Raw genomic sequence first — 13,487 nt, forward strand, 5'->3', positions numbered from 1 at the left:
CACACACACACACACACACTTATAATTAATTATATTCAATACGTATTTTAACAGTATAATATAATAAATTTGAATTAATAATATTAACTTTATAAAAAAAATATCCTAATATTTACATAAATTTTAATAATAATTATTGGGCTAAATAAATATTGTATCAATGTTTTGTGGTTTTGTTACGATCGCGAAAATTGATCTTTCATGATAAATTTTATAAACAATTATTTTTGTTGTGCCGATGGGTTCCCCTCTGTCGCCAATAGTTGCAGATCTTGTATTACAGGACTTAGAGAAAGAAACCATTAATAATTTACCGTTTGATTTGGAAATTTATAAAAGATATGTGGATGATATTGCGATCGTAACAAAATCACAAAACATTGACACAATATTTAATACTTTTAATAATTACCATCCCAGACTGAAATTCACTTTAGAGGTGGGGGGTGATCAGTTGAATTTCTTAGATGTTACATTAATTAAAAAAGACAATAGACTAATCTTTGATTGGTATCAGAAACCATCGAGCTCATCGAGATATCTTAATTATTTTTCTTGCCACCCATCATGCCATAAAATAGGCACGATAAGGGGATTAGTGGACAGAGTAATCTTATTGTCACATCCTAGTTTTCATAACATATATATTTTAATATTTTAGAATTATCAGTGAAATCTTGCTGAAAAATGGTTATCCAATTAATTTTATTTTTGAACATATTAAGAAAAGATTGCAGATTAAATTTCATCAATTAATCTCAGAGGGAAAGAAGGTTACTGATAATGGAGATTTGGAAGAAGTTGTTAAAGAACGATTTTTCACCATACCATATATTCCGTCGATCACTGAGAGTTTCAAAAGATTCTTTAAAAATAGTCAAACGATTAGATTAGCATATATGGGACTTAACAAACTAAGTTCATTCATAAAGGCACAAAAAGACAAATTACCTTTATTATCACGTTCAAATGTAGTCTATAAAATAAATTGCAAAGATTGCAGCGCATCATACATGTTGGTCAGACGAAACGATTATTAAAAACGAGAATTAACGAACACCGAAATAATATTAACAGAAATACGGGACAAAGTTCAGTAATTACAGAACATAGACTAGAATATAATCATGACTTCAAGTGGGATGAAGTGGAAATGTTGGATGAGGAATTGGTTTTTAATAGACGATTGATATCAGAAGCTATATTTATCAAAAAACAGACTAACAGATTAAACATACAAAGTGATACTGATTTATTAGATCCACTATACTATGATATACTATGATATACTTTGTGTATAATTATTTCTTCCTTTCTTTCTTTATTATTATTTTTTATTATATAACATATATATATTTTGTATTTTTTATTTTTTATTCTTTATTAGTAGTTTTATATTTACTTTTATTTCTATTTTTATTTATTTTTATCAATTTTTATTTTTAATTCTACTTTCATCATTTTTGTATTGATATATATGTATGTTTATATTTATATTATCACATGTTTTTGTCTTAATCTTGTAAATGTTGACTCTCTATTATTGTAAAAATTATTTCTCTTTGACCTCTTACTTACATTTGGGATCTCAAAGTAGAAGTATTGATCTCGTTTTCTATTTGTTAAGGAGCATCATCGAGAAATTGTTCTTAAGTAAGTCTTGAAACACAATAGTGACTACATTAAATTTAATAATAATAGCTGTAATCTTCTTTCTATTTTATTTTCATTTTATTCTTAGTGACTTTCATCATAGTTTGAATATCTTGCTAGATATAACAGACGACGTTAGAACAATTTTGAATTAAGATGACTCCAAGGAATATTTGATGTAATCAACTTATTTTATTATCACAATTAATATAAATTCTGGATTATTATTGGCACTGGAAGAGGACAAAATCTATTGTCGAAACGTCTGTATAATTTTCTTGAAGAATACAATTTTACACACACATTATAACTAGTGACGGCTCACATAGGCTTATTTACCTTTTCATTTTTATAATATATTATATTTTTATTCGTATAATTTTTTCCATAATTCGTATCATAATTTCAAATTTCCCGCTTTGTATACATTAATCATGAAACGTTCTGGTTCAATTACACAATGTTATCATGTTAGCACATATTGAATCTTAAAAAGGTTTAAACTGATAATAACAGTGAAATAATAAAGTTATAAACGTATGGCAACTCGCGGAGTGCAAACCGAAGTTCTTAATCCTTCGATGCTTTTTGGAATACAAAGTATTTTTTTTCTATGGGATTGATGCCTCTACAATTTTGAAGATTATAGATAAAATAAAAATCATTGAAGTTTGCTCTACATGTGATGAAAAGCATGAATTATCGCATAAAAATTTGAAATAGTGAATTTATAAAATATTGTGATCTCGGTGTGGTAAAGACGTAATTTTTTCACAGGTATTATCAACTTATGTAAGTAATAATACATTTCTCTCATCTTACTTATTATGAGAACATTTATATATATATATTTTCGTATTATAAGTAAATATTAGATTGAGATAAGTCTTTTTACATGTATAAAAGGACCTTTATTTTACAATATCTTCGTTAAAAATTAATGAAATTAAAATATTAAAAAAAGATTTCAAAGCTTGCAATCACTATTTTTGAAAGGTTATTATACTTTTTGAGTTTGTATGAGTTAGGAAATTTTTACATATAAAAAAACTACAAATTGAAAAAGATAAAAAAATTTTGTTTCACTTTGTGTGAGTTTTTCACGCGCCCAAAAAAAAATTTTTGACTATATCTATCGTGAAAGCTTGAAACTTTTTTTTACAAAATCGTTATTTTTTTAATGTTCCTACAATTTTTTATTTCTAAGCTATTCGCGAGCTTTTTAAATAAAGAAGAGTATTCTGATTTTGATTACTCATAACTCCGTTAAAAATCATCGTACCATGATTTAAAAAACAGATTATCAAAGCTAAACATGTGTACAAGGACTTTTTCCCCAATACAATACATTAAACTTCATTAATAGAAAATACTGAAAATTACAAAAGATAACTATGTAATAAATATTAATAGAAGACAAAATAAGAATATCGTTTTTAAAACACATGATATATTTTATTCTTAAATTCAAAATCTCTATTTTCTGAAACACTTAATTATTTAAAATATTTTTCGCAATTACAAAAAATAAACAGTTGAAAAAATGATTTCTGTAGAAATTTTTATTTATTCTATTATGTGTGTAATATTTTTTATTAATAAAAATATATACATTTGTTTGTTACTGTTATATTTCTTAATGCCTGACTTTTCGATTTAAAAAAATTGATCAAATATACATATGTTTATTTTATTATAAAATAAAGAGAGAAGATAAGAGAAGATAAAGAAGATAAGATAAGAAGATAAGATAAAGAAGAGAGATAAGATAATAACTCGACTTTGGGTGGAGTCCGCAAGGTGAATAAAAGTCTGTTCAAAATTTTTATTGCATATTTTTGTAGCTTTTTTCGAGAGTTTTCCAAAATACTATAATAAAATTTTTTTTTCATTATGTACATTTCGGATTACGAGGTTTGAAAGTTACAATGTCGCCAATATTTGCATTATCTAATGTTCGACTGATATCTTAAATCTTTCGAATGATGTTTAGAATGACGTTTATAATAAAAGATCAAGGTCATTGGGGTGGAGATCGTTTATTTTTAATATAAAAATAAAAAGCAGAGAAAGAACTTTCAATAGTCTTGATGTATTGTTATAATTCTGAACAGAATTCTAAAGGTTATTAGTTATTTGTCGGACACTTTATAGATTTTAAATATTATAAATGCCGGCAATAAACTTTTAAATTTCGTAATTTGAAATGTATATTTAACGAAAAAAAATACTATATTATAGTGTTTTGGAAAGCTCTCAAAATAAGCTACAAGAATATGCAATAAAAATGTAAGGTTCCATATAAAAAATTTAAACGGACTTTTATTGACCTTGTGGACTCCACCCAAAGTTAAACTATCATCATCATTAAGTTATACATTTTATTTAGCTCTATAATTTTTATATATATTTAGCTATAATCGATCGTTTTAAGATATTTTTGCATTTCTCGACACTGTAAAGAGTATATGTATAACAGTATGTTGTTACTGTAATAAAAAAAAACTACTATATAAAAAAGCAATTAATTTAAAGTTAAATTTTTATGAAAATATAACGAAGTGCACATATGTCAGATTTATTTTTATGTTTACTATGTATCATCAATAATAATATGTTTAAGATTCTAAAATAGCAAAATTATTGAAATTCATCTAAATATATCTTCCACATTTATACTCTCTTAAAATTTTTTTTATTTTTTTTCTAAATATTTTTTATAATATTTTAGTCAGTAAATTGTATATCCTGTATACATAAATTAAAGTTTTATATGTATATCCATATTAATTATAAACATTTTTTTATGTATAACTATATAACTTTACTATTACATGTTCATTGTTATCTTTTTAAGTGATATATCCAATATTGTCTAGATTTTATAAAAAAAAATAAAACTTAAAAAATTCTTACGTGTTTTTTTTTTATTGTTTGTCAACGAGTTGTTGATGCAATTTACCTTTAAAGCTATGAAAAAAATTTACTAAATTTTAATAAAGATTTTTTTGAAAAGTCCTAGCAGAATATTTAATAAATGTAAACTTATTAGGGTAAATCTTCGGAATAGGGGAAGCAGCTCCGATCTTCTTGACCTTGACATATGTTGTCAAGGTCATGACCCTGAGTAACTTTGCCTTAACAACTAGCCGTCGCTCGCTCTTCGTTAAAAAGATATTAACAAAAAAAGTTTCAAAAAATAACGTACTATTATACTGCTGTAAATAATAAAAATGTGAAATAGTACATTAGGAATGTCATGAACTTAAAAGAACTTTCACGCGAATCACAACTCACTCTCTCCTTCCCCACCCCCTGCACAGGGGCACACGACTTCTACGATTGTACTGTTGCTATGATAGTACTGTCGGGGCAGACCTCTGACGACGGTGTGGGTGCGGGGGGGTGGCCGGAGGCCGCCCCCTTGCAGCCGCCCGTGTGTGTGTGTGTGTGTGTGTGTGTTCCACTCGTTATATAACGATTATGAGTCTATTCTTGATGTTTTACACACACACACACACACACACACACACACACACACACACGGGCGGGTGCAAGGGAGATCAGGGGGGTCGTCAGAGATCTGCCTCGACAGTACTATCATAGCAACAGTACAATCGTAGAAGTCGTGTGCCCCTGTGCAGGGGGGGGGGGGGGGGTAAAAGTTACTTCGCGTGGAAGGTCAAAACCTATAGAATAGTATTTAATACTATATATGTAGCAGAAATAGGACGTTATTTTTGAAACTTTTTTTGTTAATATCTTTTTAACGAAGGGCGAGCGACGGCTAGTTGTTAAGGCAAAGTTACTCAGGGTCATGACCTTGACAACATATGTCAAGGTCAAGAAGATCGGAGCTGCTTCCCCTATTCCGAAGATTTACCCTTATTAGATTCAAGTACCATTATATTGTTTGATTCAAGTATTATTTTTTTTCATTTATAAATGAAAAATATTTCTTTACTGTAAGTAAATATTCTACTAGGACTATTCAAAAAAATATTTATTAAAATTTAACAAATTTTTTCTCAGCGTAAAAGTGCAAATTGATGTTTCAGTACAAACACGATGGCTTTAAATGTTTTCAAATCTTCTAATGGATTATGGGGAAACATTTTCCAAAACAGGTATGATGTTAAATAAATGTATTAAATCATAAATTATGTACTACATTTAATCTAAGAGTCATGGCACATAAAAAATTTAAAGCAGTAAAATCAGAGGAAGTGAAATGCATAATCGAGTCTTGTATTTCAAGACTCGATTAGGCATTTCACTTCCTCTGATTTTCATCGCACGAGTTAATTAGTATCTTTATTCATTAAAGCAGTAAGCTGTAAGACGTAAGCAACAAAAAAATCGACATGATGGATTAGCTATAGAGGGTATCCAGATAATTGGTGTCAATATTTCGAGAAGTGATTCGGGATCCAAAAAGAAAGGAAAAAAGCTATATAAACATAAGTCTGGAAATAAGTCATTTTTGAGTTATAACCACTTTTATGTTAGAAATTGAAATTTATTTTTTATAATTACACAATCATAATTTATTTTATAGTGTTTCAACATAAATAACTACATATTTTATTTTTAAATTCTTTGTACGTTCTATTTTAAAAATTTTCGATATCTGTAAATATGATTACTGCATTATTCTTAGTCCAATAATATTGCCAGCTTAAGACAAAGCATAATTCATGGATTCGAAGGAATAAGAAGAAATTTAATGTTTTTCAAAGATTTCGGAATTTCTTTAATAGAAGAATAAGGGCCTGCATTTGTGCTGAAAGTGGTCATTATGAACATTTTATTTCATTTCTATTTAAATACCTGTTTATGTTTTTTGCAATCGCATTTACAAATATCGAAAATTTAAAAAATAAAAAGTAAAAAAATTTTTAAATAAAACATGTAGTTATTTATATTGGAACACTATGAAATAAATTATTATTGTAATTATGAAAAATAAATTTCAATTTTTTAAAACACAAAAGTAATTATACTCGAAAATAACTTATTTCCGGACCTATGTTTACATACAGAGATGTTCTTTTCAGTACAATTTCGGAAATTGTACTAAAAAAGTACAATTGTATTGAAAAGAACATTCCTGTTTATATAGCTTTTTTCCTTCTTTTGGGTCCCGAATCACTTCCCGAAGTATTGACGCCTTACGGACTCTATGAGTGATTAAACAATTTGTTTACTGTTTACGTTTTAATGTTTACGTTTTAAGTTTTTTTTCTGTGTTATATGTCCCTAAAACATTCATAGACTTAACAAACTATAGTCCGAGCGTATAAGCTGCTACTTTAAATAAGGAGGGATATGATAACCAACAGGGGGGAAATATCGGACGAAGTCGGATAAACTTTGATTAGATTCGGAAACATCCGGCACATTATTGCGAAATAATAAATGTTGTTTATTTATAATAGATGTTAGATTGAAAATCGCTGAGATTCATACACTCTTTTCCGTAACCTCGAACATACCCGAGCCGTATCTACGGAAATAGCCGAATTTGTCCGCTATTTCCCCTTACCCCGTTTATTACTACCCCGCAGGCTTACGCTCGGTCTATAGTTTGTTAAGTCTATGAAAAACATTATCTAATCGGAAATATAAATATATGTATAATTGTGTCCTAAATTACTCAGTTATCTTACAGTTTCTTATCTATAAAACACACAACTATCAAAATCGTATCATATTTAATATATTGTAATAGTATTTATTCAGCTAAATAAAAATAGACCATTTATTATAGATTATTAGGGAACGTTGTACGTATCAATACAATCATTAGATCAATGTCGACGGTGGATCAAAAGGAAATCGATGCGATTACCACTTGGAGAAACTTTTGGTGGGATGAGAACGGTCCAGTACGTCCTCTTCATGAATACAATCCATTGAGATTACAATTTATAAAAGATGAATTGATAAACAATGGATTAAAAATTCAAAATCCAGACCTTCCATTAGAAAATATAAGAATTGTAGATATTGGCTGTGGTGGAGGTATATTTACTGAGACTTTAGCCAGAGGGGGAGCGCGAGTAACTGGAATAGACGCATCGGAAGACTTAATAAATGTTGCTAAAGATCATATAAAATTGAATCGCAATATATCAGAAAAAGTGCATTACATTCACACAACCGTGGAAGATTTTGCTCGTAAGGAGAGCGAAAACAGCACATACGATGCTGTTGTAGCTTCTGAGGTTTTGGAGCATGTATCAGACCCACAACTATTTTTAAAGGTACAATATTATAATCAAAGATTTATGAAATACAAATATTACATAAAAATTAATGTTTTCCAAATGTTGTGTGTAGGAATGTGTGAAAATGTTGAAACCTGGCAAATCGATTTTTGTAACGACGATAAACAGAACTTTAATATCTTGGTTGTCTACTATTATAGCAGCAGAATACATTTTCAAAGCTATACCTCGTGGTATTCATTCATGGAATAAATTTATTACTCCACATGAAGTTGAATGTATATTAAAGGATTGTAAGTTTGATTATTATATCTAACAAGGCCGTACCAATTATAAATATTTCTTAATCATTTCCTGTTTTTCTACAGATGGCTGTGAAACGAGATCGGTTCGTGGCGCGAAACTTAATCCAATGAAAATAAAATGGTCTTGGTCATCAACTTTATCTACTTTTTATTTACTACATGCAATCAAACAAAAAGAAACCAGCATGTAAATATATAATCTTCAAAAAATAATTTATAAAACATTCAATAAATATAAAATGTTATTTTAATATTAAGCATTAAAAAATATAAGTTAAAAAATGTCTTTGTACACAAATTTTACAGCACATAAAATTACATTATCGACACAATAATTATCTTCCTTTTGATAATTTTGTAATATTGATTATTTCATAATATCTCATACATTTATTTATATTATTTCTTTGCGTTGATATAAAACTTTCTAATTCATAAATAATTCTCGAATATTTTATGTATTTACAAGATTTAACCTATTTGTTTCATGTTATTTTATCTATATGTTGAACATAGAAATATATACAATAATCAATAATCATTATTAACTGTATAGAAATTGTTTATCTATGTTTCATTTTACTTCTTTCCCCTTGAAAAAATACTGAAAAGAGAAAAGCTGATAAGCAGCATATGTACGAAAACATAGACATATACTATCGTAAACTACTTAAATGCTTTCCAACGAATCATTAACATTATTGCATATTCTGTTAACAACAACTTAACTATCAAGATTAAAATTTTATGAATAGAACGCTAGTTCTATTAATAGTTCTATAAATAGGTACTTATGCAATTGATACTATGTTGGTGGAAAGCAATATACAATGCATAATGTTTCCTAATGCAGAGCATTTTCGTAATCGTGACTCGCGCAATAAAGAAAGACAGACTATAAAGCGTATATATCTAATCTAATGTAATTTAAAAAAAATGTAATTTAATAAAAACATATGTCATTATAATATTTTCTTTTAACATGTCTCGTATACTTATCTATATATAAACATTATTTAGTAGTTTTGTAATCGTAAGGCATACAATGACCTAATGCACTCTGACATTGTTCTTTCACATTTGTCTAGAAAAATTACGTGTTGACATTTCATATCTCTATTATGTTCTAAATTTATTGGAAGGTTAAAAGTTTATTCTAATTTACTTTTTATTTGTTTAGCAATAAGAAATATTATCTCCGAAAGATGAGTTATTACTATTTCAAATGCACTTTCATATGTATTATTTAAACACGATAATGTAATTTGATGTACATATATCACATGTACATCTTTCCTCTTTCATTTTCAAATACGTTATAATGCGTCAGATTTGAATAAGTTGAATCATATAACATTGTAACTCTCAAGAGAAGATAATTGAATTGCAATTTATCGTTTTTGAAATTCGTTCTTCACAGCCATAACTCCTACAAGATCTCCATTAAATGATCGTTTATGTATTTATTATAGAGTAGAACGTGCACAAGTATCGTCTCTCTATTTTCCGTACCCTGTTATCCGAACGCGCATTTACGATCCGTCTTCCATATTTCTTCTAGCAATAAAAGCATTCAGTATACTCGCCAGCACTCCGACGAAGTATACCTCTTGCAAAATGTTACGGTCTACTACAGTTCGCCCGCGAGTAAATAGAAGCCGCGAAAGGTGTGCGATATTTGTACAGGCGCTCAATGTTCTTTCTTTAGTATAGCGAGCTTGCTCGTTACATCTCAACGAACTGGCTTACTTTTTGCCCTAATTGAGATACTCGTCAGGGAAATTATTAAGCTCTGTGCTACGCATTTGTCTAGCGGGAGAGAGTGCATCCTCTAGCCAATAATAATGTTCCTATAACGTTCCATTATATTCAGAACCTTAACAGCGTTCCGTGCAGCTAAAATTAGCGCATACATTTTCAACTAATTAGATAATTTCTCAAGCAATTTCAACTAAAAAGTTTGTTATTCAACTAATATATAATATATATGTCGAAAACTAGTATCGAAGATTAATTTTGCAAATGTTTAATCTTCAAGAGGTACACTAATTGCGAATTCGCGTAACGAAAATTCAATTTGTTGGCACTTGCCCAAAAGATAATTTACTCTGCTAACAATTTTTTTACTACAAAATAATTTTTTTACTAAATTTAAACGATACCATTGGATTTATTAGGAATTTTACCCTGAAAAGTGTAGTTTTAAAGAAATTTCTACTTCAATCCTCAGGATAAATTTTCAAGAATGTCAAATTCCCCAAATCGCATTTGTGTTCTACTGACAAGTGTTCTCAAGAATAAGTTGTACTATTTGAAAGTTAAAACTACGTTCGCATATTCATGTTTCTAAGCACTTTCAGCATATGTATTCCTGAGCGCTTTTAAGCAAACGCTATCTCTTTCGGAAAATACACGACTCATTTTGAGTATCAATGAAATATGCTCGCCTTGAATCGCATACCATGTTTGCCTCACGTATCGCGCAGACTACCACCAATACGTACCAGACTCGTCCACTGACGTAAGATTATTTCACTTATTTTATTACATACAGTATTTTTAATCTCGGCCACATAATGCATATAATCACGAAGCCTATTACTCCGCGAGTGCGGGCGGGCGGATGGAAAGAGCGTTCATCCCGCTTCGCATCGTTCCGGGGCCATCGTATTTTAACGATATCGTAATTTGGGGACCGCAAACCCCCTGACGTCACCGGTGCATCGGAGCATCTTGCCAGCGCGCAATCCCTCGTTTCAACCCTGTGGACCGATAATCTCGGTCAAAAGGATATTAGCGAGTAACGAATTATAGGAATTTCGGCAAATTAGATATTGAGCGAATTGAAGGATTGCGTTACTAATTCCACCGGGACGCCGCCGATCGTTACGCCAAGATTTATTCAATCGCTGTCACCGGGGCAGCAGAATCTCGTGAAAGATTCTGCATCAGGCGCACACCAACGTAAAACTTTTTGTTACCTACAGACGCAAATGTTTTTTCAGGAAAAATCGAAATGCCCGATGGAACGCACTTTTTTGTATGAGACTTCTAACGCTTCGATGAAGTTTCGCTCGTAAAACACGTGAAACCTCTTTTGTTTGAGGAGAAACGCTTTTCGTGTTTACGACGGGAGCATAAGGAATCATCCGCGTTTAAGTCGTCGTTACGAATAGTCGCGTCCTGCCCTTTCCCTGTCCGATCTCACGGCACGGCGCGGCGTGGCGTGGCGCGCGGCGCCGACGATCCAGCCGTCGCGGCTACACACGTGGCCTTCTATTTTGCTCCATGCCAATCTTAATATTATCCTCCGAATTATGGCCCTAATGCTATCCACGATACGCGTTCCCACTATACACGTACGAGCCATCGAGCTCTAATGATCGAGCACGAAATTCGGAGCGGTCTCCTCCGCCGCCCGACGTCGAACTGGTATTAGGATACCATCTGGATTATTTCGCAACTTTTGGCAAACGCGGCGTGATTATTCGTCATTTATATTTGCGCAACGAGCGCGTTTCGTTTTTCATTATATCCTAATAAACTTATGCGTGCTCGAAAATAAATAATACCGCGATCTCTCTTTCTAACGAAAAGGGGAGAGAGAGAGTTACGCCAACGCAAACGTCTCCCGCTTCTTTCAACAGGCCAATGGCTCGTAATTATTCGCCTAAGTTCACGTAAGTTTCGCATTGAACATGCTACATGCGGATATTTCGCAACGTCACGGACGGGTGACTCCGCCATCCGTCGCGAACACGAGACATTGTCACGAGATCTCGCCATCGTAAATCTTCGGCCCTATATCGACACGGTGGAGTGACGCGAATGATATTCGCCCGTCGGCTAGAATGCATTCATATATCGCGGCACGTATCGTGTCGCTCGTAGCCTGTCCTGGCAGGAAGCGGCTGGCTATACACGGCATAACTTGTAGCCGTGTCGTGATAGCGACACTTCATAAACATGGACTGGCGTCATGTCGCGGTGGTACCGACGCGAAGCACTTTACATCGTCGATCGTTATCCGTCCGCGCCGATGGACATCGACATTGGACGCCCGTCGCGTTTACGACCCGTTTCACGTAAATGTACAGACCGAGAAACTACGACTACAGTCAGTCATTCAGACTACAGTCAGTCAGTCAGATTACAGTCAGTTATTTGCATATATTTGTATATAAAATATTACTATTTGAATAATAAAAGCAGCAGATTATTGCCTTGATTGTTTCAAGTAATTAATTATTTAAAAAATAGTCTTACTTAATCATAATTATAAATATTATTTATGATACATAGATTTATTGTACCATAATTTAAGTGTAAATTACACTCTCTTCACAGTATTTAATTGAGCAACGTAACGACGATAAAGAAGTGTTTCTATTAATATCTATATTCTTTAAAGAATATAATAACATTAGCGTGAGAATATAATAACATTACAAAACATACAAATATTATAAATTCACTCTTCAGATTGATTAATCCAAAAAGAATGTCGTAAATAACACGAATCAAATTGATGTAATAGTAAGTAAAGGTTTCGAAACTCATAAGATTGCGTCGCGCAATTCAAATTACATATTTCATTATCGTACATTTCTGTGGCATTGCACAATGCAAACATTTTTATGTATTAGCGCTCTAATCGCTAGAACGACATAATTCTGATTTTATTATTTATTTACAGAAAACAAGAAACACAATCGACACAAAAAATCAACCAAAGTTCATATTCTCTGCAGTTCCATTATTCCAAATAATTCGTAACTCTTTATATGATTTATTATCGATTATTTTTATTAATTTTACCAAAATTGCATTTTCTCGACAGTCTCGACTTGTATAATAACGCTAAATAATTATATAGCGCAAATATAATAGATAAATTTACTCACCAATTCTGCCAATGTTGATAAGATCCATATTGCAGGACGATCTTATGCTGCGGACGAAATCCTATATACAAAACATATAAAGTAATTTGAAATAATGGCGAAAATAATCTTACAGTCACATATAATTGCTAAAATTCAACTACTAATTCTGAATATTTGTCGCGTATATTTTAATCAGAGTTGAGTAACAACTATAGTTAATAAGTTAAAAGTTAAATAAAAATTAAGAATATGACTTGTTATTTCAATAAAAAGTAACATTTTTTAAATTTCTATTCTAATAGAAATATGTGAAAATGTATTATAAAATAATGATAAAATCTCAATTTTTTTAATATAAATACTTTGATGAATTTAAAAACATTTATGTAAAGTTACATTGAGACAGACATTAG

The 13,487-nt window shown here is 30.8% G+C and overlaps 1 protein-coding gene across 1 annotated transcript in view; it reads left to right on the forward strand.

Moving 5' to 3' along the window:
• LOC108771695 (uncharacterized) overlaps positions 1-8,364 on the forward strand; it is a gene marked incomplete at its 3' end in the record, with an annotated part of 12,550 nt that extends 4,186 nt beyond the window's left edge. The window contains exons 5-8 of the mRNA XM_018537055.1: positions 5,712-5,780; positions 7,424-7,919; positions 7,996-8,176; positions 8,252-8,364. Of these exons, the coding sequence (XP_018392557.1) occupies positions 5,712-5,780; positions 7,424-7,919; positions 7,996-8,176; positions 8,252-8,364 (859 nt within the window). The remainder of the gene's footprint in view (positions 1-5,711; positions 5,781-7,423; positions 7,920-7,995; positions 8,177-8,251) is intronic.
• Between the last annotated feature and the right edge of the window lie 5,123 nt (positions 8,365-13,487).

Source organism: Cyphomyrmex costatus, unplaced genomic scaffold, assembly GCF_001594065.2.
Source record: "Cyphomyrmex costatus isolate MS0001 unplaced genomic scaffold, Ccosl1.0 scaffold100, whole genome shotgun sequence".
Classification (NCBI taxonomy): Eukaryota; Metazoa; Arthropoda; class Insecta; order Hymenoptera; family Formicidae; genus Cyphomyrmex; species Cyphomyrmex costatus.